This window comes from Aspergillus ambiguus (assembly GCF_047715705.1).
Source record: "Aspergillus ambiguus strain CBS 117.58 unplaced genomic scaffold BDV59scaffold_19, whole genome shotgun sequence".
NCBI classification, from domain to species: domain Eukaryota; kingdom Fungi; phylum Ascomycota; class Eurotiomycetes; order Eurotiales; family Aspergillaceae; genus Aspergillus; species Aspergillus ambiguus.
The window spans coordinates 133,511-160,354 of record NW_027395532.1 but is presented as its reverse complement, the minus strand read 5'-3'; the positions used below and the strand labels follow the sequence as shown (position 1 = coordinate 160,354).

At 50.0% G+C, this 26,844-nt stretch overlaps 11 protein-coding genes across 11 annotated transcripts; 4 read left to right on the top strand and 7 right to left on the bottom strand.

Annotated features, from left to right (window-relative positions):
• Positions 1-152: 152 nt before the first annotated feature.
• Positions 153-1,393, bottom strand: BDV59DRAFT_179986 (uncharacterized protein). The gene has a single exon (XM_073689984.1). It carries the CDS (start codon positions 1,375-1,377, stop codon positions 379-381), a length of 999 nt encoding a protein of 332 aa, XP_073547214.1. The 5' UTR covers positions 1,378-1,393; the 3' UTR covers positions 153-378.
• A 167-nt stretch (positions 1,394-1,560) lies between these two features.
• On the top strand, positions 1,561-5,017 carry BDV59DRAFT_179985 (putative APSES transcription factor (MbpA)). Its single transcript, XM_073689983.1, has 3 exons — positions 1,561-2,236; positions 2,302-3,985; positions 4,037-5,017. The coding sequence occupies exons 1-3, from the start codon at positions 1,928-1,930 to the stop codon at positions 4,720-4,722; spliced, it is 2,679 nt and encodes an 892-aa protein (XP_073547213.1). The 5' UTR covers positions 1,561-1,927; the 3' UTR covers positions 4,723-5,017.
• Positions 5,018-5,372: 355 nt separating this feature from the next.
• Positions 5,373-7,089, top strand: BDV59DRAFT_208214 (glycoside hydrolase family 5 protein). The gene is made up of 4 exons (XM_073695161.1): positions 5,373-5,534; positions 5,587-5,851; positions 5,917-6,297; positions 6,347-7,089. The coding sequence occupies exons 1-4, from the start codon at positions 5,437-5,439 to the stop codon at positions 7,004-7,006; spliced, it is 1,404 nt and encodes a 467-aa protein (XP_073547212.1). The 5' UTR covers positions 5,373-5,436; the 3' UTR covers positions 7,007-7,089.
• A 145-nt stretch (positions 7,090-7,234) lies between these two features.
• BDV59DRAFT_208206 (putative flavin-containing amine oxidasedehydrogenase) lies at positions 7,235-8,913 on the bottom strand (the record flags this gene model as incomplete). The annotated part of the gene is made up of 3 exons (XM_073695160.1): positions 8,842-8,913; positions 7,441-8,790; positions 7,235-7,393 (listed from the first exon to the last, which is right to left on the bottom strand). The coding sequence occupies exons 1-3, from the start codon at positions 8,899-8,901 to the stop codon at positions 7,235-7,237; spliced, it is 1,569 nt and encodes a 522-aa protein (XP_073547211.1). The 5' UTR covers positions 8,902-8,913.
• Positions 8,914-12,222: 3,309 nt separating this feature from the next.
• On the bottom strand, positions 12,223-12,792 carry BDV59DRAFT_202586 (EthD domain-containing protein; the record flags this gene model as incomplete). The annotated part of the gene is made up of 2 exons (XM_073694074.1): positions 12,223-12,561; positions 12,637-12,792. 2 exons carry the CDS (start codon positions 12,790-12,792, stop codon positions 12,223-12,225), a joined length of 495 nt encoding a protein of 164 aa, XP_073547210.1.
• A 453-nt stretch (positions 12,793-13,245) lies between these two features.
• On the bottom strand, positions 13,246-15,256 carry BDV59DRAFT_42027 (DUF890 domain protein). Its single transcript, XM_073696350.1, has 11 exons — positions 15,182-15,256; positions 14,978-15,072; positions 14,876-14,923; positions 14,755-14,830; positions 14,689-14,699; positions 14,535-14,633; positions 14,407-14,480; positions 14,227-14,359; positions 14,090-14,180; positions 13,778-14,041; positions 13,246-13,729 (listed from the first exon to the last, which is right to left on the bottom strand). The coding sequence occupies exons 2-11, from the start codon at positions 15,055-15,057 to the stop codon at positions 13,319-13,321; spliced, it is 1,287 nt and encodes a 428-aa protein (XP_073547209.1). The 5' UTR covers positions 15,058-15,072; positions 15,182-15,256; the 3' UTR covers positions 13,246-13,318.
• Positions 15,257-15,321: 65 nt separating this feature from the next.
• pldA (putative phospholipase PldA) lies at positions 15,322-18,452 on the top strand (the record flags this gene model as incomplete). The annotated part of the gene is made up of 8 exons (XM_073694073.1): positions 15,322-15,399; positions 15,488-15,527; positions 15,583-15,983; positions 16,030-16,804; positions 17,014-17,274; positions 17,321-17,781; positions 17,830-18,378; positions 18,438-18,452. The coding sequence occupies 8 exons, from the start codon at positions 15,322-15,324 to the stop codon at positions 18,450-18,452; spliced, it is 2,580 nt and encodes an 859-aa protein (XP_073547208.1).
• A 1,478-nt stretch (positions 18,453-19,930) lies between these two features.
• Positions 19,931-20,895, bottom strand: BDV59DRAFT_42141 (uncharacterized protein). The gene is made up of 2 exons (XM_073696351.1): positions 20,551-20,895; positions 19,931-20,459 (listed from the first exon to the last, which is right to left on the bottom strand). The coding sequence occupies exons 1-2, from the start codon at positions 20,616-20,618 to the stop codon at positions 20,060-20,062; spliced, it is 468 nt and encodes a 155-aa protein (XP_073547207.1). The 5' UTR covers positions 20,619-20,895; the 3' UTR covers positions 19,931-20,059.
• On the bottom strand, positions 20,686-21,541 carry BDV59DRAFT_179965 (uncharacterized protein). The gene is made up of 2 exons (XM_073689982.1): positions 20,839-21,541; positions 20,686-20,779 (listed from the first exon to the last, which is right to left on the bottom strand). Exon 1 carries the CDS (start codon positions 21,485-21,487, stop codon positions 21,170-21,172), a length of 318 nt encoding a protein of 105 aa, XP_073547206.1. The 5' UTR covers positions 21,488-21,541; the 3' UTR covers positions 20,686-20,779; positions 20,839-21,169.
• A 1,796-nt stretch (positions 21,542-23,337) lies between these two features.
• On the top strand, positions 23,338-24,247 carry BDV59DRAFT_179963 (uncharacterized protein). The gene has a single exon (XM_073689981.1). It carries the CDS (start codon positions 23,886-23,888, stop codon positions 24,171-24,173), a length of 288 nt encoding a protein of 95 aa, XP_073547205.1. The 5' UTR covers positions 23,338-23,885; the 3' UTR covers positions 24,174-24,247.
• Positions 24,248-24,327: 80 nt separating this feature from the next.
• BDV59DRAFT_179961 (ribose phosphate diphosphokinase subunit PRS1) lies at positions 24,328-26,827 on the bottom strand. Its single transcript, XM_073689980.1, has 5 exons — positions 26,419-26,827; positions 26,353-26,362; positions 26,180-26,300; positions 25,058-26,115; positions 24,328-25,005 (listed from the first exon to the last, which is right to left on the bottom strand). The coding sequence occupies exons 1-5, from the start codon at positions 26,675-26,677 to the stop codon at positions 24,975-24,977; spliced, it is 1,479 nt and encodes a 492-aa protein (XP_073547204.1). The 5' UTR covers positions 26,678-26,827; the 3' UTR covers positions 24,328-24,974.
• Between the last annotated feature and the right edge of the window lie 17 nt (positions 26,828-26,844).

Below are 26,844 nucleotides of genomic sequence, written 5' to 3'. Positions count from 1 at the left end.
CCTCGTGGCTATCTTGGGTGACCTTTATGGGACCTAACTGGTCTAGTCTATGCTTGATCTTGGGACCTGAGTTTGGTTCATGGGAAGGTTCAAAACGGGTAATATGATTAATGTGCCACTAAATCACGCCTGGGTCTCTATTCAATCCAGGTCGTAAAGGTTGTTTGTGCACCCTTCAGCATCATCTCCTGGAATGAGACCTTAATCTTCCCTTTAGAGACACTTGATATAAGATATTTGGATTGATAATTTACACAGATATTCATACATATGTACCATAGTCATGAGACGCGTCGGCCTAAAACTTCACTAGGCCAAGGTCAAGGGCATCTGGTTAGCACCAGGATAAAGTAGAGCATACGTAGTCTATAGCTTGCTTCAATCCCCACCCACCTTCCCTTTGCAATCAATCCCCTCGAACATTTTAGTTTCTTTGTCTTTCACCTCCGCATGAAGGCTCGGGATTGGTCTCATCATATCCCACATGAACACGTGCTTTCGTCCCGTGGGATCCAAGACCATGCGAGGAACTAGACACGATATACGCTTCCAGAGCCGCGTCATGAATCTTCGCGTGATATTATGAGGTCGCCCGTTTGCATAAACCCTAAACGTGTGGCCTTTCCTTGGACCGTCTGTTAGGAACTCGGCATCAAGACTAGGCTGCGGTGGAGCAATAGAAAGAACGGCCCTCTTCTTTGGTGGTTTCCATTGTAGTCTCCCTGATATTAGCCCTTCGAGGACTTCTAGTTCAGCATCAGGGAGCGGGGGAAGCAAGGACTCCAACACGGACATATACCATTGCTGCCGGATATTCTTCCTGCGCGACATGTTGACGGGGCGCCCCCAAGTATTTGCTTTCGGTATGGAGGGTTCCAAATGCTTCACCTGGCGATGGTTGAGCTGGGCTATCACCCCGTTATTATGCTGGGACTTCAGCAGATCCATAAGAATGGAGGGAGGCTCCCAGCCGTCCTCATACATCCGAGCTTTCTGGATCAGCTCCATCACGGCAGCAGTGTTCGCAGGAACCTCCGGCGGAACTAACGCGTCCAACAGCGCTTTTCGCCGCTTGCCTTTCCGCCCGTATGCTAATCGAAGTACTTTCTCCAAATGTCGCGAATACCCTTGGTTCGCACGCTCTAACAGCTTTAGCTTCCCCAGTCCCGTCTTGTATAGAGCATGGTGTCGCTGCAAGTCTCTATTGAACGAGGGTCTGCGGTCGTCAGTATATCGTCGAAACCGGTCGACAACATATTCATGCATGTAAGGCCGTGCGATAGGATCCGGCAGGTAGGAGCATTCGCGAAGTAAGGATCGGTAGAGATGTAGCCATTGCTTGGGAGGGATCCGGTCGAGGTGATATGGTTCGAGCATTTCGACCGGATGACATGGCAGTGATTGATAGCCATGACGATAATAAAAATAATGCCGCGGTTCGGAAAATGAAGGCGGTGGCCCAAAGGGGAAATAGTTGGTTACGCGAAAGCGCTAGTCCAAAAACGCGACTTCCTGCCGCCCCGCGACTTCTTCGTGATCTCCATTTGCTTCTCTTGCATACAAGCGTCCTCGATGCTCCATCTCCTGAAGACTTCTGCCTCCTGATCATTCCGCCTGCCTCCAAGCCAGCGTATGCCTATACTCCCAACCGCTGGTGGTTGCCTGATTCTGTTCCGTTGCATCCCTGTCGCGATCGGTCGGCTAGCCACGCGCCTCTTCGCCTCCAAGCGCGACGGCAGATCCTAGAACAGGTGCTTTTCCCCACATGCTTCCGGCCTCTCTTTGTCTTTTCCTTCTCGCCCCTCGAGGATTCTCGATCTATTCACCTGCCGCTAGACGGAGTACAGGTTGTTCTAATCTTCCATTCTTCCAGCTTGTATGTGTGGTGTCTGGGTTGGGGACCCGACCCTAAACTCGAACTTCCACCATGGCTTCCAACAACCACCAACCACCGCGTCCCAGTCTGCCGATGTCATACTCCCAAAGTAGCATCGGCTCAACAAATGGAATGGCTTTCTCGCAGTCACAGATGGGATCTTTCAATGCTTCCCAATCTGTCGCTTCAACCCCCCGGGCCACTCCCCCTCCGAAGGGTTCTCAACAATCCGCAATGTCCTTCAACTATTCCAACGGCATGCACCATGGGCCGAGAAGTAGCTTTGGAGGGTTCGAAGATATGAACGGTTATGGAACAATGGTCCCATATCAGGAAGAATTCAAACCTCAGATCTACAGAGTCTGTCATCCCATCATCCCTTCCTGGTGCTTTCCTTCCAACCCGCTGACGTTCTCTTTATGTAGGCTGTGTACTCAAATGTCTCAGTATATGAAATGGAAGTCAACGGAGTCGCAGTTATGAAACGTCGCTCCGATTCTTGGTTAAATGCCACTCAGATATTGAAGGTGGCTGGTGTCGTCAAAGCCCGACGAACGAAGACCCTCGAGAAGGAGATCGCAGCCGGCGAGCACGAGAAGGTCCAGGGAGGGTATGGAAAGTATCAGGGTACCTGGGTCAACTACCAAAGGGGAGTCGACCTCTGTCGCGAGTATCATGTCGAGGAACTTCTGAGACCCCTTCTTGAATACGACATGGGACCGAACGGCACCACCAATCCTGTACAAGACACTCTCGACACTCCAACGAAGGAGCAAGCCATGGCTGCACAGAGAAAACGTCTCTACAGCAGTATGGATAATCGGAGCATGTCGCAGCCCCAGCAAGGAACCTTCTTTCAGAACATTTCTCGCACCGCCGCTACCGCCGTGAACGCCATGAGTAAAGCCCGATTCGAGTCCCCTGCCGCTAGAAGTGTTGACGGTAGAAGGTCGAGCGTTATTCGAAAACCATCTAACCAAATGAACAGCCAAGAGTCGCATATTCCTCTCAGCAGTCAGCACAGCATGTACAGTGTCAATTCCGACAGCGGCTTTGGGAGCAATGCCAACAACGGCCGGTTTGCCCAGGAAGGTATGGTATTTGACCATGAAGAGCCTGCAGAGCCGCCACGCAAGCGTGTTAGGTCTTCTTCAAACCACGCGAATTCATTTGGCCTCCAGTATGAAGCTTCAACATTGTCAATGCAAGAGCCAACCCCAACCGAACCGAACGATTCTTTCTACCAAGACATGGACATGTCAACCTCGGCAGTCATGGATGACAACAAGCGTGGGGTTGAGCCGCTTCCCCCAGCTTCGACGCCGGAGCGATTCCAGAAAATGAAGCTCATAATGACCCTTTTCCTCGACAAACGGACCAAAGATTTCTCTACACACCCTGCGTTAATGCAACTCACTGGGGAAGATCTGGAGATCCCGCTCGATGAATACCGCAACAACGCCCTCCATTGGGCGGCAATGCTCGCTCGTATGCCTCTTGTTCACGCACTAGTCGCCAAAGGTGTGAGCATATATCGATTAAATGGTGCAGGCGAAACTGCGCTGCAGAAGTCTGTCGGTACGCGGAACAATCTTGACTATCGGAGTTTTCCGCGATTGCTGCAGGTGTTGGCTCCCACCATTGATATGGTTGACTATAGTGGGCGAACGATACTTCATCATATTGCGGTCATGGCTGCCACTGGGGGCGGTGGTCATGTCTCTGCTAAGCATTACCTTGAAGCTTTGTTGGAGTTCATAGTCCGTCATGGTGGTTCTGCACCTCAGGAGACATCAAATGGACTGGAAAATGGGCTGAACCATTCCCATAATAGCGACGTTATTACGCTAGGTCGATTCATATCTGAGATTGTGAACTTGAGGGATGATCAGGGCGACACGGCGCTAAACTTGGCCGGACGCGCACGCTCAGTCCTCGTACCTCAGCTGTTAGAAGTGGGCGCCGATCCGCACATACCGAACCATACAGGCCTTCGGCCTGCAGATTACGGAGTCGGGGTGGACATGGTTGACGGTGGCTCACAATCTCAAAACAAGAGCGATTCTTTTATGGATCAGTTAGTCAAGACAAAGAAGGAAATTATAGATGGTGAGCATCTTACGGCGATTTATAGCTTTACGTTCACTAACAGTGATATAGCGACGCTTGCCCAGATTAGTTCAATCGTGCAAGAAACAATAGGTGGCGTCGACAAGGAACTGGCCGCGAACCTATCCAAGAAACAAGAAAAGTTCGAACATTGGCATTCAAAGATACGCGAGTCTGCAAAAGCACGACAGATTGAGCAAAAGCGACTGGACGACTTAAAGCGCAACTCGTTCGATCGCATAGAGCTGAGCCGACGGTTCAAAAACCTTGAAAGATCCTCAGATGATCTTATATCTGTTTTGAATAACCTCGTGGGGGGTTCATTTGATCCCGCGAAAGTCATCCCAGTCGGCGAGGCAGACAAAGTCGCCGGGATTGACATCGCTGCATTCGAGGCCATCTTCCCCGAAGACTTCGACCCTTCCTCTGGATTTTCCGAAAAACAAGTTACCTACCTAACCTCGATATATGCACCGGAAGCTCTACAGCAATTGATAAAATGCTACCAGGAGTCCAATCAAGAGATATTTACAGAGGTGGATCGCCTCAAGTCAAAGAACGTTGTACTAGGCCAGAACTATCGTCGAATGGTCATGGCTTGCACCGGTTGGACGGCAGAACAAGTCGATGAAGCTGCCGAGGGCTTGACACAATGTGTCCAGGAGCTAAACGACAACCCAGTCCCAGAAGATGAAGCCATTGAGATCCTAATGAGAGATCGTGGACAGGACTGGTAGCAGCAAACGAAATTTTTTAGAGGTACATACATGCATATGACTGGGCCTGTTCGGCCATCATTCATTCTCGAGTGCTCTTTGACATAGCGAGGTTTCTTTCACTATTATCTAGCCATTCGAATTGGTGCAGATAATAATTGTTTATACTGTACAAGGACTGGGTCTTAGCATTTGCTTCAATTTTGGCTTGTTAGATGTTACATGCATTGATGTCTGTATTTGCAGATACCCTAATGTCATTTATTCTTTTCTTTATTGCTACCATACTATATCTATTATCCAGGCTTGTTTCCATCAACCTGCTTATCATTTGCGAAACGGCAATGCCCACGAGACGGTTTATTCGAAGGTGTCTGGGCTACCTACCCGAATTCTTCCCCTCATTCTCCGCCAAAGCCAAGGAAGGATTCCACCATACCTATACAGGGGCCAGGCTTCTAGCTACTTTTGGGTCATCCCACAATATCAGGCTAAATCAGTCTTTTAACCGATGCAGTTGTCCACGCAAACAGGTTAGCAAAGAAGTTGAGGTCTACCCCGCCGGGGTTCACAGAGAATGTCGAAGAAAGCCTGATGGATTTTCCCGGCTTGCTATCTAATAAGAGGGCGCAAATTCTCTAACCTAGGTGTCAGATTTCAGATCAGCTGCACCTCAAATAGTGGGAACTGCCATCCACCACTAAGTCTTGACGAGCAGAAACTCTACTAGCCAATATGACTACCGGTATTCTGCGAGTTGAAGGCTGCAAAGTTGTCGACAAGAATGGCACTGAGGTTCTCCTTCGTGGAGCTGCCATTGGTGGCTGGATGAAGTAGGTTTACGGACTGTAGTAACTCCCAAAACTAACGCTGATTGGTATTTAGCATGGAGAATTTTATCACAGGATTTCCTGGTCACGAGTCGCAACACCGAGCTGCCATGCGTAAGGTTCTAGGGCCTGAAAAATATGAATTCTTCTTCGATAAATGGTTGGAGTATTTCTTCACGGAGGCTGATGCCAAGTTCTTCGCTGGTCTGGGACTAAACTGTCTTCGTATTCCGTTCAACCACCGCCATCTGGAAGACGACATGAACCCACGTGTCTTGAAAGAATCCGGTTTCAAGCATTTGGATCGGGTAGTGGAACTGGTTGGTCATACTCTCGCTTACTAAACTGTATGAGCGCATATGAACAAGTACTAACGTTAGTCAAGTGCGCGAAAGAAAAGATATACACAATCCTGGATATGCACACTGCGCCTGGTGGTCAGAATGGAGACTGGCACTCTGATAACAGGACCAGTTATGCTGCATTCTGGGATTACAAGGATCACCAGGACCGCACAGTCTGGCTATGGGAGCAGATTGCTGCCCGATATAGAGGAAACCCATGGGTTGCAGGCTACAATCCCCTGAACGAACCATGCGATCCTGAGCATATCAGACTGCCTGCGTTCTACAACCGGGTCGAGAAAGCCATTCGGGCTGTGGATCCGGATCACATCTTGTGGCTTGATGGAAATACCTTCGCGATGGAGTGGAAGGGGTTTGACAAAGTTCTCCCAAACTGTGTCTATGCTATGCATGATTATGCGGTATGTTTTTTCAAGAGCCCCTAGATATCCAGACTAATATGTTGTTTAGTCCATGGGCTTTCCGACAGGACAGAGATACAAGGGAACGATAGAGCAGAAGGAGTACCTGGAACGCCAGTATCTCCGTAAGGCGGAATTCATGAACCGGAACAAGACAGCAACTTGGAACGGCGAATTTGGACCCGTGTATGCTGATCCGCGCATCGACGACGATGCCGAAACGATCAACCAGGAACGATACAACCTACTCGGCCAGCAATTGAGCATCTACGACAAATACAATATTCATTGGTCGATCTGGCTATATAAGGATATTGGTCTCCAGGGGATGATCTTTACCAACCCAGATAGCCCCTGGAACAAGACAATCCAACCTGTACTGGAGAAGAAGAATCGCCTTTTGCTCGATAACTGGGGTAGACGCCCGTCTGCAGAGCCCGAGAGCGTCCTCAAGCCTTTGGCAGATTGGATTGACAAGGTCTGTCCTCAGGCCAAAGACAACTACCCCACTCCATGGTTGACAGAGCGTCATTTATTACGAAACATATTCCAAACATTCCTGGCAAACTCTTTCGTTGATGAGTTCGCCGAGCTCTTCCGTGGGATGGACGAATCTCAACTCGATACACTAGCACGATCTTTCCATTTTGATCAATGTATCCAACGCGAGGGTCTCAATGAGATTCTGCGACAACATGCTAAGAATTGAACTGACAAGAGAAGCTTGAGGAAGGATCGATTGTTTTTAGTCCAGCCAATGAAGGATAGCCTTTAACATTGACGATACGCAATGAACAATCAAACTACCTTATTGTGCCAATTAGCTTCCTTTATTCGTGTATACATATTGGTGTCAAACAAGTTATACCCCGTATATTGGTTCAGTCCAGATATGGGCCGCGTACAACATTCGAATCTATTCATGAGGACATGCATCCTAACCACTAGCACTCTTTGGTCGTTTATACCGCGTACCGTGGCAGACTAGCAAATATTTAGCAAAACAGTCCTCCGCGAAGTCGTCAAATGCCTCATAGTTCGCTCCCAACTGGTAGGCAGCCGCAATTCCCGAGATGCACGCTATCTCATGCATGTTCTGCTCCTCATTAGTCTCAATCTTCGTTCATAGACCGAATCACTTACCACCATAGTCCACGCCCCAGCGTATAACGTACGATTCTTCCCGTTGATAAACATCATTCCCGGAACGACACGTAGGTAATGCTGCCATCTATGACCAAACTGATGCCACCATTTGCGCTCAATTATCTTGCTCTCGTCAAGGCCCTCCCACGTCCACAGATTCTTCTGCGTCTTGTCGAGGAAGATCGTTTGGTAGACATGTCGATCGGGCTCTGGGGTCTGGGCTTCCTCGCCAAACGCTTGCCGGAACTGATGCTGATAATTCGTACAGTCGAAGCCCATCTCGATCTTGTCCGGAGCCGTCGGATACGAATGAATATAGTACATGGGAGCATAACCGTCCCAGCCGTCTGCGCGAGCGCGAGGGTTATGCTTCGCGAACGCTATCTGGTCTTTCCGAGACTGCGTGGTTCCCTCGGCACAGAGCTCGGGCTTAAACCGTGTCTCAAAGATACTGTTGAAATACGTGGAGTCGGAATGGGTGATGGACAGGTCGTCGAAGAAGCGCACGCCCCCGAGTACGTATCGTTCTCGCCAAGTGGCGTGTCCCCCTAGCATGGACTTTGCCTCGTCCGCCGGAAGACAGAGCACCAACTCATCGAACTTCTCAACAGTCAGGGGATTGTCTGGTCCGGAAGTCGTAGGTCGTGCCCGCAGCATGACACCGTGCGTCGTGTCCCGCTGTAGGATCTCTACGCGAGTGTTGAGATGCAGATGCACGCCCCGCGAGCGGACATCTTGCGTCCAGTCGTGGTAGAAGTTACCCAAATTAGGGAACGTACACATCTCCGGTTGATTGGGAAGCAGCATGTCTGGGTCATAATCCCACAGGCGCATCTGCGGGTCGTCAAAAAGGCGCTCAAGCAGGATGCTCGACACGTTCGGCGTCTGGTTGCCCGTGCCTAAGAACAACGCCATCAGGGGGAGAACCATGGTATTCGCAAAATCCCGACTGAATCTGAACATCCGCAGGATCACCTTGACCGGAATGATGCCTAGGACAGGCATCAACCGCTTGATCCACCGCAGCATGCGGCCGAGTTTCTTGATCTCTGCTGAGTACCGGTCCACCAGAGGGCTCGGGAAAACGTTGGTGAAGAAAGTGTCGTTTCCCTTGCCGAAAGACACTTGCAGCTTGACTGACTGGGCCGCATAGCCGTATCGGCGGAAGAAGTTCAACGTATGGCGGAAGATGCCGGAGCCCCCCTGCACGCCGTCATTCAGCCAGCTCGCACCGAAGCGGCCTTCATCGAGGTCGATGGAGGTGGCTTGGCCGCCGGTGTAGGGCGCAATGTCGAAGAGGGAGATTTCGAATTGATCTGGATGTTTGGCAAGAGTGGAGACGCAGGACTAGGGTCGTCATGGATGGTCCCATATTATTATGTGTGGCAATGGACTCACCATCCCCGCGGCCCCGGCTCCGATGACGGCCACCCTCTTTCGCTGAAAATTGTTGGACATGGCCAATTTGCGCGTTTCAGATCATACATTGGATCCTTTTCAAGTGTTGGGCGCATCGCTTTAAGAGTTTTAGGTAGGCATCGATCAATCGCTTCATGAGGTTAGGACTGATGTCATGCGTGATGTCACTGGGTAGACTTAACATCTAAATCTAGACCAACGGCTACAGTGTATCACCCTAAATTAATGTGATGTACCTATACCATATAAACAATATCCTTTTCAAACGTATACACGATATCTCCTTAGCCACCCACAAGCCTGGAATAGGACTAACTTCAGCGTACCACTAAGAAGGCACTTTTCCGGAGAGAAACGGCATAACTCAGGTCTACAATATCTTGTATATTGAAATTATAGCACAAATTTCGAAAATATACGAGATAGGAAACGTATACCGGTCATCTTGTGACGATCAAGGTGGTAGAAAAGGTGGCTTGGTTAGCTGCGAGGCTAGGTAGTGTTGATAGCCCGTCAGATAACTCACATGCCTCTGTGCAGATATGGGCTAATTGGATTTTCCGAGTTTCTAGTTATGTCCTAGTACCTTTATGGCATAGCAACACTGGATCAGTTATATAATAGGCTGGACTATGACAGCAGTGAAGTATAGATATAGACGTTGCCTGTCCTTACAGAAACCGTAAATTTTACCGAACACGACTTCGTCCGGACCCAAGCAATACTCTTCGTCGCCGACGGTTTCTGTGACATCGAGCTCATCGATATCAATGATAAACTCTTGATCGTTAGACGGCGGGTTTGGCGTCTGATTATCCAGCGTTTCCTCATTCTTTCTTCCATTTTCGGACTCACCATCCGGGTCGTAAACCCGGCGACGTCTCCGCCGATTCAGCAGTACTGGGACCAGGACTCCGTCCGTATCCTCAGACACCTGCAATTGACTCAGGGCCTTCTCCACAAACTTCACAAGAGTACTAAACATAACCAAGCTTCGAAAATTCAACAACGAAAAGAGGGAGAACGAACGGGAGCGGTGGGCGAAACGAGGATATTGCGTTGGGGTCGAGTGTTCTGCTAAGTCGCAAACTAAACTGCAACAACATCTGTAGAAGAACGAAAATATTCTCGTATAGCAAGCGCCTTCGCGCTTAGTGGTGCGGTATAGCACAATTCATGCCGCCGGCTCGTTTGGCATCTAGATTTGAAGACAACTATTGGTACCCACAGACCATTCGAAAGCAGTCGTAGCAAGCTTTACAGAAGATCTTGTGCGCTTTATCACTAGTTGTGTACCGAACTTGTTCTTGCCTTATTCTAGTATGTTGTGAGCAGATTGTGAAAGACAAAAATATGGAGTGCCTACCTTCTTGCCGCCTAGGCTGACGCAATTCTTTAGAAATATGGTTATTGAGACAAGTTCGTAGTCATTTTTGAGCATGGATGTTGGTCTATAGCCACGATCATGGTATTCCTGAGAATTGGCACCCACAACAGAGGAAGACGAAGAAGGAAGAGTATGTTGTATGAATGGAAGGAACGGCATTCCAGAGGCCCCTGACATCCATTCTTATATCACAACGATACATATGTGAATGAAGAATTGTAGCAAATATCCACTGTAGTATTCAAATAAGTACAGAAAAATCCATAACTGCACTAACCTAATCTATGAATTCACATGCATATAGGTGGGGGGCAGCGTTCCTCCAACTCCTGCTTTAGCTCAGTGTGGCGGGCTATTTGAGCCGGAGTTCACTAAATATCTATCCGTGTTAAAATGGTATGGTAATGAGTAAGAATAAGAATAAATTTACCTGAACTCGCGCTTCGACTATCACCTCAGCACACTGCCGATGAATCTCACCCACAAGTTGGCTTTATCATTGCTAAATATGCTGGCACGATCGTCCGCTCTCATTTCTTCACCGGGGCGCGGGGGCCCTTTTGTTACCTCTTGGTTTTCGTTCCCTTCCCCTTCATTATCAGTACATCTCAACAATCCCTAAGAGCTATCACTGGACCTTTTGGCTCCATAACTATCTAATCTGTCTTCTGCAGAATCAATCATACTGGAATCTCGACTATTCGACTATCATGCCTGGCTGTCCCCGGTCCGCGCAATGTTTTCCTGCGCTTGCCACTTCCTTTGTGGTATTGTCAGCACGCTACTCAGATATATCTGAGTAGCCTGGAAGGTCACCATCGGAAGTCGCGTTCGCAATTGCTCTGCCGCAGACAGACCCTTGACTATGTCCAAGAGGTTCAACAATGGAGCCATTTAAAGAGTGAATATATAATTGACGCCCTACATGTGGACAAATACGTGGGCTCGTCGGTATATGGAAAGACGATGCTATTTTTATCGTTCAAGCGACTACAGTCTATGCTGTTACTCTCCAATCTCCGGAGCACATGCCACGGAAATGCATTGCTAATCCTTATCACCATGCCAAATAAGAAAAAATACTTCAAGATAAATATGATATAACACAAATAAATTACCTGAAAAAACGCGGAAATATAGGGCAAACTTTTTCGAATGATGTATTGCTGAAGGAGATATTATCTGTCTCATGGATAACGCACGGTTCTTACATTATCGGTCCGAAGTTAGAGATCCCAAACGATTCCTGAGGTGCGTGAGGTGTAATAGAACTCCTGGAGTCCGCAATTAGAACCTCCGCAGTCTGCTTGAACAAGTCTATATTAGCAGAAGAATCCCATCGAGGACTCAATGTGTTCTCATACATCTTATATAGAAGTGCGATGGTGTGTTGATGTCTGTCGCGTATACGACATGATTGGCTGGTTTATGTTCTTGGCGTTGACATGGTCCCGCACTTAGAGGCCACCAAGTAGGGCTATTATATCCAATAAGAGCCTCTTCGGGTACCAGACTCAATGTGATTGGACAGAGTTTTACTATGGGATACGCTCTTAACATTCAACTCCATCACTACCCTATACAATTTGTATAGAACCTCAATGAGTCCTCAAAGTACAACCCCAAGATCAGCCAATTTGACAATTCGCCACCCAGGCACGTCCATAAATAGACTTCCTCCCCGCCCCACGATCTCTCAACCCTTTCCCACCACCCGCACCTCACCCACTGGTATTCTCTAAAACCAGCGCGATCGCTCCATTCGCAAAGAACACTATCACTGCAGCGTCCGTGACATGGCCGTTCCCAAGAAGAGAGGCGCCGGCGAAGCCGGCAAAAAGGTAAGCACCCCATGCTCTCCAGGGTTGAGAGTATGCTCATTATCAATTACTGAAGAAGGCCAAAACCACTCTTCCTCCGCCTAATAGCAAAACATGGGGAAGATGGTGAGAGAGCCCACTAGTATAACTTTCTTAGATACGAACGTTCTCTGGGGCAGAAGTTTTCTTGCTGTTCTGACCCATGGCCGTTAAAGCCTCCCAGCTGGGGCGCTCAATGTCCACAATCTTACCCTCATCAACGAAAACCTCCTCCCTGCCCGCGGTCACCGTGGCCCGCTCCTGGCCCAAGATATGGTCTTCCCCTGCGACGAGGCCCTGGAATTCCGGATCCGTGATGATTGCCTGCAGGGTTTCGGGATCAGGAACATACACAGACACCGCAATGTCGTGGTCATCGATACTCCAACCCGGACGGAGAGCCCAGGGGATTTTCTCGGTGATGAGGATTTTGGTGATTGGTGGTGTATACACCTAGCAATAGAGAATGTAAGAAACACAGTGCTTTGGAATCAAGCGAGAGAAGATATCAAATCATTTGGAACTCACGTGCGTAATCTTGTAGGCGCCGTGTCTTTCCTGGATGCGGACAGCCTTGGGTGCATGCTCTCTGGTTCCGTATTCATGGAAGTCCTTCCAAGAGATACCATCCTTCTTGTACCAAAAGGAGGTCAGCTTGAGGACTAACTGCTTCTGAGGAGCCATGGTTTTGTTTTTCTTATTTCCTCTTGTGTTGGGTTGTTTGTTTTGGGCGGGAAGAATAAGACGATATTTATGTACTCCAATAAAGAATGAGAAATGAGACGAAAAGAACGCGCAAGCCTGTCAGCGAAATGACCTGAATTTAGCTAGGCGTTAGTGCTTACATACTAGTGATAAGAACATCTCACTAGCTAGTCGAGAGTCTCATATTGATCACGGTGCAAACAGAATCCTGAGTTCCTTTTCCCAAAATATTCTCCACCGTTTATTGTTCTTATTTGGTAGACTTCAGTGAATATTTACTATTATTATTGTCAATCACCGTAAAGATGGAAATTCTTACATACTCCAGGTGCAGTCCTAACATACCGGTGCTATCTGGGGAGGATTTGCGACAATAAATGCCTGAATAGAAGCCATAGGGTATGTTGAGAGACTACTTGAGATAATTCTGGACGGAAAATGTATAAATCCATGTTTTGTGCTTGTTTATGATAGTATGCTATGTCGCTGTGTGGATTTGTGTGAATTACCTGCCCTGCAGTTTCCTTTTCACCATGCCACAGAAACTCTCGAATAATACAGAATCTTCCCCCTTCAACCATCTAACGACCACTGTAGTTCCTTTGTCATCGAGTCCTCCCAATTTCTTCACCTGCACTTTGAAACCCAAGGCTGCACTACTTTCATCCATTGGTATGGTGGATTGTTCCGTGTTTCGCATCTTTCTGCGGGCCTGACGAGACCACACATTCTCCATCGCGAAACCGACACCAGTAGCCAAGTTTTTGCGCCAATTCCATTTCATAGGGAGTGACGTGAGCTCTTCGTTGAGTTTCTGGCCCACCCCGTCGATAGTGTCATTTGGAACATCAAAAGTATACTCCGAAGGAAATGGAAGTAGGTGCCTGGGGAAGTTTGTAATGGTTCGTGCGACGCTCTGAATAAATGAGTTACGTCTTCTTTCATCAGGGTATTAGGCACGTACCACCGTGGGTCGCAAGTCAGCCCATGACCATGCTATTGCCCACCGTCTCGTCTTGGAACCTTGTACGAATTCAGTCACGGCGTAGTTGTGATTCCCACATTCAATTAGTTTCTCGATGAGGACTGACACACTACTCAGTTTCCCAAGCATTGACGTGTACCAGAGGACTTTCTCGCGGAGACGCAAGCTCTCTTCAATCATACGTGATACGAATGCTATCTCGCCACCAGCGGTGACCATCTCAACTTCCGCACCGGTACATGCCTGAGGCCTGTCAGTAGTGATATATTGGCTATAGAAGGTATGCCATACTGAAAACGGAGGTCGTTCTTTGTCCTGAGCAGAGCTAATCATCTCCTCGCGAGATGCATAAAATGGAGGGTTGCACATGGTAAAATCAAGACTGGCTGGGTTAGTCTACTATTTTGACAATATGTCGGGTATCGTACCTCTCCACTCTCAGTTTTGTATGCAACGGAATCAGGTCATCGTTGGGATTTGTTTTTATTATTTGAATTCGTTCCTTGAGGCCGTTCTCAGATACTGTCTGTGATGATATCTTCACATTGTTCTCATCAACATCTAAATGGTAAGTGACTGTTCGAAATGTAGGAAGACAGACACCATACCAGTTGCTAAAAACTTCCACTGGGGACGTATGGCGCAGCCCAGAAGCGGATAGATGCTGCAGCATCCAGTTCCTCTGATCCAATCAGCGGGTGTTTTCATGCGGCGTATATGGGGGCCGAAATAATACATGTCCAGGCCCACAACAGTCCTGTCGGGATCGTAGTCATCGCGATATTGATCACCGGTGGTATCCAGAAGATCTTGTATCCACAGGATATAGTTCAGCCTATGGTTATCAGAGAGATGCTTAACCCAATTTATGCAGGCCTAATTCCACAAACCTGTTCGGAACCTAAGTTATGCATGCATTAGTTTACCGTACGTGAGATTGTTTACGGTGGGCATACTGGTGGACATAACCGATCCTCCGGGATTTCAACTTGCAAGTTGAAATCCCGTTTCAGGAGACTCTTGGTCAATTGTCTACCCGGTCAGTCTCGCAGCGGTGGTTGACATGATTTCACCTACCGGACAGCATCAGGGTCGCTAAAATCCAATTGGCCATTCGGTTTCAGACTAAGGTCTCGCTGTTAGTCAGATGGTAAAAACAGGGTGCAGCAGACCACGTACTACTTCGCGAAATCAGGCGACTGTAGAGCGAGCGCCGCGAAATCCACATCGTCCTTGTAGATATTCCGATTCGCCCTCATTGTGTCATAGATCAGCTGTTCTCACGCCTCTATTAGCGGTGAAAGTCCATGGATAGAGAGATCACCGGATCGGGGTCAACCGGTGGACGGCGGTGGGGCAGACGGCGGAAATCCAGACACACACCTATCAAACACGTTGAATCAGGGCAGGAAAAGGCTAGTAGAGACTGATGGCGGGGGAGGATACTCTTTGCTGGAGATTCGGAGAGGGGAAAAGCCTCAGGCCATAAGGCTGAGAAAGAAAAATCTAAAAAAAGCCGCGTGATGTCATTGGCCCCAACCACATGTGTCGATCCCCCTCTTCATCTCTTCATCTCTTCCCCTTCTCCCATTTTGTTGCTTGTTTGTTATTTCACACCTTTGCCACTTTCAATTAGCTGCCCATTAGTCCATTTACTGTCCCTCTTATCATTGCCTCAACATGGACAAGTGGAAGGACAAAATCACCGGCCTGGAGGGGCACTTCAAAGGTGGGTTCTGCCCCTTCCAGCTCTTCAGCTGAAACTGACGCGAACACCTACATAGACACCAGCCTGGAGGATGTCAAAGAAGGTGCCCATCATTTCAAGCATAAAGTTGGCAAATTTTTCAACATTGTCAATCCCAATCACCGCCATGACGAGGAACACGAACAAGCCACCGACAAGAAGAGAACGGAAATCTCCGAGTCCCATCGCTTTCACTCGTTCGCCCCTATCCGCGAAGGCAATAAGGTGAAGTGGTATGTGGATGCTTTGGACTATCTCTGGGCTGTCTCCATCGCCCTTGAGCAGGCGAAAGAGGTCATCTACATCGAGGACTGGTGGCTATCCCCGGAATTGTTCCTGCGGAGACCCGCCTATACGACGCAGGAATGGCGACTGGATCAGATTCTCAAGCGTCGCGCTGAGGCTGGAGTGAAGATTTACGTGATCGTGTATAAAGAGGTGAGGTCCTTTGAACATCGGTTGGGTCATTGGCTGATAATACCAGGTCAACCAAGCATTGACCTGTAACTCGGCACATACTAAGCACGCTCTGCGCAACCTTTGTCCCGAAGGCACTCCAGGCTACGGAAATATCAAGATCATGCGCCACCCAGACCACAACATCTTCGAAAATGCAGCCGACATGACCTTATACTGGGCCCATCACGAGAAGTTCATCGTCATTGACTACGCACTGGCTTTCATCGGAGGAATCGACCTTTGCTTTGGCCGCTGGGATGCCAACCAGCACCCATTGGCTGACGTCCACCCTTCCAATATGAAAAACGAGATCTTCCCCGGTCAGGACTTCAACAACAACCGCATCATGGACTTTCAGAGCGTGGGTCAGTGGCAGGCCAATGAGCTCAGCAAAGCTGAGTATGGCCGGATGCCGTGGCATGATGTAGCCATGGGCGTCATGGGCGATTGCGTCTACGATATTGCCGAGCATTTCGTCCTTCGGTGGAACTTCATCAAGCGCGATAAGTACAAGCGTAATAAGGACGTGGATTGGCTTACGCTCGAGGGTCGTCTCGGCGAGGATGAAGATATTGTCGCCGTGCAACGGCCCAAATATCCCTGTGGTGATTACGTTCAACATCCCCTTTCACCTCTCAGCACCAAGCCTCTTGGAAAGCAAGGCAATGCGCGAGCTCAAATCATCCGCAGTAGTGCTGATTGGAGCAGCGGAATTTTGACCGAACACAGCATCCAGAATGCCTACAAGGAGATTATCAGCAAAGCGAACCACTATGTTTACATCGAAAATCAATTTTTCAGTAAGTGGCCTATGTACCCGTCCCAGCTCCTCGTGGTTCAGGAATTAAGCGACGTGCTTCTACAATGTCCGCGAATTTCAAAAGGGCGTCTAGTCAGAGAGTATGGTTGAACACACGGCCTCGACTGGACGAGGCAAAGATCTCTGAACGCTTCTGCTAATCTGAATCACGTTCAATGGGACCCTCTATGATAATACTGACTACCCTAGTTACCGCTACTGGCGATCAACAAAAACCCATCCTGAACACGATCGGACAGGCTATCGTCGAGGCTTGTGTTAGAGCCGGCAAGGAGGGCAGAAAATTCCGTGTGATCATTGTTATCCCCGCTATTCCCGGATTCGCCGGCGATTTGAGGCAGAACGAAGCAACTGGAACGAGGGCTATCATGGACTACCAGTACAAGTCCATTAATCGTGGTGAACACTCGATCTTCGGCCAGATTTCTGCTCAAGGCGTGGATCCCACACGTATGTATGCCTTTCCAAGCTCCAAAACTGATATTAACCTCGCTAGAACACGTCTTCGTCTTCAACTTGCGCGCGTATGACCGTATCAACAAGACACCTGCTTTGGAAGCCTTGGAGAAGGAGGCCGGAGTCACCTACAATGATATCCAACGCGGCATCGCCGAGTCAATCATGAGTGACAGCGTGCACCCTGCCGTTGGAAAGGAAGGAGACAAGAACGAAGTTGACTACGATAACGCCAAACAGGAACGAGAGGAACGCCTGAATAAGTTACGCCGATATGAGGAACAGTCCGAGCGCCACCAGTCCGACTACGGCTACAAGAGCAAGGACACAGTCGCCCACACCACAATGCTCAACGGTGGCAAGATGTCCGACGAACCTTGGGAAGGCGACCCCGAAGCTGAAAAGGACAATATCGTCCAGGAGGAACTCTACGTGCATGGAAAGGTGTGCATCGTCGATGATAGGATCGTGATCTGCGGTAGCGCAAACATCAACGATCGGGTAGGTGTCACGTTTGGGAACTCCAAAACCCCGCTAACCATTCTTCAGTCTCAACTGGGCTACCACGATAGTGAACTGGCTATCGTCGTCGAAGACCAAGATTTCATCGACAGCAGGATGGACGGCAAACCCTACAAGGCAGCGCGTATGGCCGGTACCCTCCGTCGTCAACTGTGGAGAGAACACCTCGGGTTGCTGCCTGCCCAGGAATATGATGCCTCCCAGCACCCCAATGCCCAGCCACCTAATGTCTGCATGAACCAGGTCCTTGAGGGCCCAGAGAACGACTTTGTCACCGATCCCTTGGATGATGCATTATGGGAGACATGGACCAGCCAGGCTAGTGTGAACACTGAGATGTACCGAATGCTCTTCCGGGCTGATCCGGACGACAACATCAAGAACTTCGAAGAATACGACCACTTCCGGCCTCAGAAGGGCCGCAAACTGGGCCATCTGTTCGATCCGTACCAGTCTGCCCAGGATGTCCGCGAGAAGCTAGACAAAATCAAGGGACATCTCGTTTGGATGCCCCTGAACTTCTTGAAAGACGCCGAAATGGCGGAGCCCGGCTTGCAGGTGAATCAGATTACCGAGGTAAGTCACCCGGGGTAGGCTATGTCATGTCGATAGCAAGATACTGATGGGTCTCGCAGAGTATCTACACTTGATTTACTGACGGACCCCCTTTGGATGTCTCGGGGTTTATTTGGAAGCATTCACCTTCAATGTTAGGCTCGTGTGCGAGCCTGAAAAGCGCAATTTATCGGAGGATGCAGATCCACAAAACCGTGCATTGGCTGTAAAGAGCGTTCACTTTGGTCATTATCTTGTCAAACCATGTAACTAACGACAGATTGGTTATGTAGGCTTCTTCTAGCAAATGCCGACTTTATAACTTCGTAAGACAACCCCCCCACTTGGAGATAAACAGGGAAGTTCTCCCATCCCTTGAAGGGCGTTCTAGTTCTGCCCCACCTTGAGTGGCTACGACGGTCGTCGTTGACGTGAGTTGCCCCGTTCGACGGGCACCCCTTACTTCTTTGGCACTACTCAATCGGTTGAGTGTAGATCCCGAGAGCTGTTCGTCGCTCGATGTAATCCTCTCATAGTCGGTCAGTATATATTTCCGGTTGACTCTCGAGATTTGCTGAGGACAATGGGACTGCAGGGCAAACTTAATGCAGAGGAATGCGACATAGTTGTCTCCACGGTTGACCCCATCCCTAGAGATATTGGGGATATATGACGTAGTGGAGCTGCACGCTGGGGTTTGTAGGGAGTCACCAATGAAAATATGCACCAGAGGCTGTCGGGACCAAGGAAATCTTCCGCATCCCTTCATCCCAGCAAGGGCTACAGTGCTGGGCATCCATTCCAGGAACCGCCGGTTACACGAAACCGCCTGGTTGAATGTACATCCATCGAAGCAGTAACGACCACGTCCGCCTAACTGAGCGCATCCAGCGCTTCCACCCGACGATGTATTACTATGAAGCTGCCCACACCCTCCGCCGGCGCAAGCATCCCCTTGTCGATGGCGGGTTTGGACGGTGAGGATGACGCTGTGAGGCTGTCGTGTGACCGGTGTGGTAGACTAAAAGTCGCCAGTGTGTAACTTCGGATGCAGCCTGGGTCCTACGTCTCTCGACACATTTCAGCGTGTTGATGGGTTCTAATCTTATCGCTGCGGTGTCTGGCCCGATGCGGTAACCGGTGGTGGGATGGTGACAGCAGCATTCCCCGTGCCTGAATACCTGACAGTAGCCTCTGATTCCTTGATTAGGCTCAACTATGCTATGTCCCATACGCGGTTGAAAACGGGATGCGAAAGGAGGGGATAGCCAGCGCACAGACGCTAGCATACCAGAGACCCGGATCGATCCAGGAATGGACGGGGTACCTGGACGTACTTCCGTCACAGACGGGCCGGCCAGATCCGGCCAAAGGTACATCGAGACCGTCAGAGTCAATCGTATCCCAGTCATCTGGGCCTGACAGTTCAGGCCGAAGCTTGGCATAGGACTTTCCACTGATGTAACCCGTCCTACGGCGACGTTCTACAATGAAGTCAAGGGAGGGTAAAGCAACGAAGGGCTGTTGCACAGAAATAATCGCGTTGCCGCATTATGTTCTATATTCTATTCAGGCCGACCCGTCGCACACAGACCAGCAAGACAAAAACAATAACAATCCCCCGAAAGAAGCAAGACAATGACTAACTTTTTATCCCAACCTTGACACCGAGAAATGCCTGCTAAAACGACAGATCATAGGCTTATGCAGAGTTCGGCCGTGATTGCGTCATTAAAAGAAATACAAAATTGAAAGGAGTAAGGAAGAGGTGAGAAGAATGAACTGTGTTGCGCAGAGTGCCACCTGGTCCCTTCGCGATGTTTACGGGCGCATACCAAGACAAGGCGTCAAAGTACCCTTCCGATTGGGTCAGATGGTCGACGGAAATAACCTCCGGGTCGAACCATTCACCCCACGAATGCAGAGTCCAGTAGAATGTGAAGGGTCCAATATCGATGATGGGCCAGGTCAGAAGAGAGAGAAGTAGGAGATCCAGGCGACAGGTGAAGAGAGATTTCGAGGAAGTGCCCCGCAGAGACCGTCTTGATACGACTTCAGAAGCGGCGTTCGGAGAGCCAGTCATTCGGGGGGTCTTTTGCGTTCTAGATAGCTCGCCAGAGTCAGCGCCGCTTCATGGGTCACACTATCGAGGTCGCGTGTGGCACGAAGAGAGGTCACTGTCTTCCCACTTACTTACCGGACGGTGTACAACAACAATGGCGGGCTCCCCGACAATGTAACCGCGACTTATGCCTTGGCATTGTGGCAGTTATTGCAGCGACAATGGCCGCAAATCTTGCAGCGCCAGATGGCTACAAAGGGCCCAGAGTTGCAGTCAGAACAACGCCAGGTGAGGATGTTCCCGTTGGTAGCTTGCACGATGGCAAAGACATGGCCGGAACACTGGTTTGCCATTCTGATGCTATTCCGCTGGTTAGCTGGGGGTTCACTGATGATATGTGTCTTTAAGGGAGTGCTTGCCTCGATACGTCACGTAAAGTTTTGAGAAACTCTGATAGTTTGGCTTGAGAGGGAGACGGGAAACGACGGTCTTGTCTGGCGCAAGGGAGAGAAACACGATGGAGCTGAAGCAAGATGCGAGATTCGCCGAGGGATTGACTGAACCAAGGGTATGGAGGTTGACGGTTTGAAGGGTTCAAGGTGTCGGAGGCTATATGGATGGTATAGAAGATGCGAACAGGAGACGATTGAAACGACGCTCCATCGCATATATATAGGGCAGTCTTTCAAACAGGACCAAGCACACAGAGCTCCTCTGTCAGAATTGGATACATAGCTTTCCGAATGGACGTCAGTCAGGGTCGATTCTGTACAGACCCAGAGGTCCAGACCAGGAAGACGAGACTGCAAGTACCCGCTCGATGACGATGAGCTTGGACTTTTCTAAATACAGATTTATTTTTCTGTGGTTTTTTAAGATCGTCGGAATAAGAAAAGAAAAGACTAATGCTGGGTAATTCGAATTGGAATGAATCGGGAGGGTTGACGGGGATAGACGGTGGAGTCGATAGAAGGCGATTGATTGCCAAAAAAGAAATGACCGGGATGAATAGGTAATAAATTGAATAAATAAAGATAGAAAAAATCCGAGACAGAAAAGATAGAGCATCAATATCGAACTGAATAGGAGAAAATGCGAGGATACACCGAACTCTCAGGCACATGGAACGATCGTAATAAAAATTATGGGAAAGTCATAAACAAATAAATAAATGCAACAATGAGATTCACCCCCAATATTCCTCCAATTGTCCACTCGGTGGGAATTGGACTGATCCATTAACCTTCGATCCACTACCGCTCCTCAACCTTACCTATCGACTGCCCTTGTCCCCCGTATGTAGACCCAGTCAGATCTCCGGATCTGGATCCGATTTTTGCCATCGCCGGCCCTTAATTGGAGATCGAGCATTACCGGCCTGACGGTCCTGGGTTTTGGCGTGCAGATCGCGCAGGAGGCCGTCCTCCCTGGGTCCGGCACCATCATTATCGACCCTTCATCACGGGCCACCAGCCACTTTTTCTTATTTTAGACGGCGCATCCTCCCTTCTGACGTCCAGCGGTGACAAATTGTCCTTCGTCGAGGCTGTTTGATATGGTCCGCAAAGATCAACGTGTTTCCCTCCCGACTGTCGTCATTCATACACCAATCGGACGTCATGCCTGGTCTCCATTGCAATCCTCCCGTCTGTTTGCTGCTGCTCCATCCACTGTGAAGCAGGGGACATCCCGACCGGCCAGGACGGCCGACACACCAACGTTCTCGAAGGTTGGGGAATATAGGGTTCACCGTCCCGGCATACCAACTGGCCTGTGCATGACTCGGCGTACATATCATGCACCGTGTCACAGTTGCATGTCTAATCGCAGCGCTCTTACCTATCTAGGGGGGTGAGTAAGAGGCGGTGGACGCTCTCTATTGACAGCTACCCACGATTCGGATCCAACGTTTGAATCCCGTCAGAACTTTCATCCACTACGCTAGTAGCAGACGACCTCGTCCGCAGGGCCGATCGCGGCGGAATTCTGCAGAGGAGCCGCCAAGGTTCATGATCCAAGTGGCTCTGAGGATTTTTTTTTCCCCCTTCCCAGTGGATTTGTGCTTGACGAGCCCCTTAGCCAGCCCCAGTCAGCCACGATGAACTTCCGAGTTTGACGGCATCCAATGGATTGGTTCCCGCACCGACTAGAAGACCTCCTCCAACCCTCAGCCGGGGAAGAACGGATGACTTTTTAGCCTCGAGGACGGTGCTCGGCTAAAGGCTGCGGTGTGTCTCCAGCGGAAGTGACCATCGTCCCGACTGCGAGCGAACTTTGGAACGGTTGATATTAGTATGATCCAGCGGAGCGACTATAATCCACCCGTACCGTGGTGGTCGTTGCTTCTCTGACGGGGTTCTTCCTCCACCAAAGTTGACTAAGGTGGGCTAAAAGGTTGCGTCCCTAACTAGATCGCAGTAGTTCAAACGCTAAATGAGTAGATCGAGCATGCACCAGCGAATCATAATGCTGTCGCCCCCCCTGGTTACTTCTCGACGACGATTGCAGGCAGATTAGGTAAAGGATGGGATGGACGGATCCTTCCAATCGACTAAAAACGAGCACGCGGCGCACCCAGCTCCCTGAGAACGCCCCAGGGAGGCTAAAAAGGAGCCCAGCCCGCTGGGCCTCCGGCTGTACCACCCGCAGTCCACTCCCAGCGCTAGGGCCAATATTATCCCCACATGGCAGCTGTCGCTGGAAGGATGAAATCAAATTGACGTGATCATCCCTCTCGTCCTCGTTCAGGTGTCGGATGGACAAAACTCTAAGCGATCATCTCGTCCGTCGCAACTTGATCCGTCGTATTCAGTCCACGATCAACCCCTGCCAGTGCTCCAGCAGGACGGCCTCGCTTGGGTTGCTGGGCAGTAGGGCCCGAATGAATCCCCCCTGTCAGAAGGACGGCATTAATCATCGCACCATTCGTGTGTTCATTCTCTCGATCCGGAAATGACGACGCGACACGGCTGAAACTGGAACTTTTGCGTCCGATCTACCGGACAACTTTCCCCGACACACATCTCTGCCCGGCCGCCCCCCTTACCGGTGGGTTCTGGTGGCCCACTAGTCAATTCGTCTCCAAGCTGCTTAAGTTCCTACTGGAGTGTTCCGTTCGCCAACGAGACAAGGTACTTTTGGCAGATTGACAGGTCGGTGAATGGGCGCGTATCGCCCAGCTCCTTTTTTTCCAAAAGACAAAAATATTAACTTGAAGGGAATCTGGAAGCCATCTCGCATTGCAGGTCAAGGATCCATCCTGTCATGCCCCACAAGCCTCTTCCTTTATTTTCCGTAGAAGATATTCCTGGCAATGCATAACAAACATGTATGTCGCCCGCCGTCTTGGGCGCTGGTGGTGGCGTCTCCACCCTTAAGGGCTAGAACAACGGTATTCTCTGCAGCTGGTGCATTGTTCTGACGGGCGAATCGATGGCGGACATCGGACTCAGCATGATGTTGACGAATGCGCGTCTCCAAAGGTCCTAGACATCGTCGACCGGCTCCAGTGCTTCTGACCACTTGGCCTTGCGGTGCACACCGCAACAGTGATCAATCTGGCATCGATGCTCATGGAAACCTACTTCCCGCGCAGGAGCAAACATCCAACGACGTTGTCCTGCCAGTCAATTTTCTTGTGCGACGTCACCCTGACAGCGTCCCTTCGGGAACCTGTGAGGCTGATCACCGAGTACCTCCTGTACACTCGCATCAAGCACGCAAGGACCCGATCACATTGACACTTCACCGATAGTAGAACCCTCGCAGGAATTGAGAGTCACTGTGATGGACGGATCACTTCCATTGGCCGAGGATCTCGATCAACTCCCTACGCATCCAGAAAATAATAGGGAAAACTTGCAGGCAGACCCGCAAGGAGGTGAAGGTAGCAAGTTACAAACAAAATAGTCATATTAATAGTCAATCTATTTCCACTACATAATGTTCGAGATGTTCTCTTGCATCAGTCCCACAAGCCGAAGCCGGAGGGCCAGGTCAGGAGACTTGGCCCTCAGAAACTGATGCCTTCATTCCTCGAGAGACCCGTCAGCCCACCACTCCTGCACCAATCGGTACAAGGAACAGGGACTGACAGGGTCCATGTATGTTCTTCCAACGCTCCGTTAAGAGCACCTTGTTAAGCAAGTCCAGAGACATGTCTCTTTCCTCCCAAGATGCTCCTGCAGTACCCAAAGTGGACTGCATCGCTGGTGTAAGGGACGGTCGATCTTTGCGATCCGTTGCCGACATGATGCGGCGAATGTCAACTTGTAGTATCTTCCACGGCATTGCCTGTATTGGAGACCCGTGTGCAACTGCACAGGAAAATTCCATTGATAGTCCACTGCGGATATTATAAGGTATCATAATGCACGTACGGCGCAGAATACATCATGTGTGGTCTGCGTACATGGAGCAGAAAAGTTGCCATACTTAGGGGATTGGGAGTCATCAATTTTGTCGTCACTGTCTTTAGCCATCATCTTTTCAGAACGTCAAGATCGCATATAATCACATAATCCGAAAGGTTAGACCAGGGTAAGGTCCATTTTAATCAGTCATTGAAGTGAAATAACGTCGAAACACTTCCGCAAGTCAGCATTTTGCACCGGTGGAAAACTTTGCAGGACCACATACCTTTCGCCGTAATGGTGGCGCCGAATACTCTCGGCAATCAGACTGGAGATATCGATTACCACGAGTTTCTTTGACTTCTCCATCAACTTCGGGCAGATGGGGAAGGTGTTGGTCACGACGATATAGTCGATAGACCGACAGGCCTCCATCTGCTGCAGCGACTCATCGCCAAACAGCCCATGTGTAGCGATGCAATAGACCTTCTTTGCACCGCCCCTCTTGACAACCGTTTCCGCTGCGGCGATCCACGATCCGCTCTTGTCGATCATATCATCGACAATGAATACGGTGCGGTCTTTGACGTCTCCGACGAAAGTAATCGTCTTCTCCCGCTCGGAAACATGGCCATGGCTGCCCTCCTCATCGGAGGATTCCGCGGCATCGAAGGAACCCCCAAGGGCATGATCCCCAGGGAGCGAAGGGCCATTGGAAATCACCGAGTTCACCATGGACTCGGAGACGGTGTCGGAGCCGTCCCGGTTGGATCCGCAGCCCGCGTCACCAGGCGTGGGCACCGAAGTAGGGCCAGCGGAGGGATAGTCATCGTCCACGAGATGACCCTGTACAAGCCGTCCCGTGATCACATCCTGGACCCGCACATCCGTGTACTCATGAGCAGCTTCCAGCTCGGAGGGACGACGGGCACTGGCGGGGATTTCAGGGAATAGACCGTGGGCCATCTTGGTTGATTCGGCTTTATCGGAATCACTGGACGGCTCGTCAGACGCGCAGCTCTCGCCGCTGCCCTGCACCTGAACGACGAAGGGATCTGGGTTCTTGGGAACGGGGGTGGAGTCGTCCTCGATCGAATCGAAAAAGACCGTACTGTCCGACATGGTGACGGCGACCTTGGGACGTCGCCGGTCGGTGGTGACGATGCCAAAGTTGAGCTTCAGCGTGTCCGCTAGCGAAGTGACACGTTTCGTACCCCCAGCATTCTTACTCACGACGACAGCTTCCTTCCACCCAGGGACGTGCATACGGATCCAGCGGGCAATATACGGCTCGGCAAACAGGTTGTCCACGGGCTTCCCGAAGAATCCCTGCATTTGGGAGGCCTATAGTAATCCCGTTAAGAGTCGGTCCCAACCACGTCCATATCCCGATGGCCTGGTCACTCACATGCAGATCCAAAGTTATCACATGGTCCACCCCAGCAACGGAGAGAAGGTTCGCCAGCATACGAGCGGTGATGGCGCCACGGTGGCTCTTCTTCTTGGACTGGCGAGAGTAAGGGAAGTACCTCGAACGTGTCAGTATCAACTGTGCGGCACTAAACTAGGCAGGCAGCATACGGCATGACCGCTGAAGGCACCGACGTCAGCTTCTATCCAACAGCTACCAAGATCATTCCAACTCACCTGTGATGGACTTTGCGGAACCGCCCTTGCAAGCTGAGATCATAATGAGCAGCTCCATGACGCTGTCGTTGATCTTCGAGCTCCCACTCTGAACGATGTAGACATCCTGGTTCCGGACCGAGACCCCAATGTTCACACTGGTCTCACCATTGGCAAACTTTCCCAGATCTGCCTTGGCCGGTGAAGTCCCCAGTCGCTCGCAGACCATCTCCGCGAGGACGGGATGAGAGGTCCCGGAAAAGATCTGAATTCCACGCATGTTGGAGGGATCTAAGAGGTGTAAAAAGACATGGGTTAAGGGAGAAGGAGAAGAAGAAGAAGACAGGGAAGGGCTACGGGGGAGATGAGAAGATTAGGGAAATCATCTCACACAGCCAAGGGGGAGACAAACAAAGGGAGGGGAAGAAGGAGAAAAAAAAAATAGTT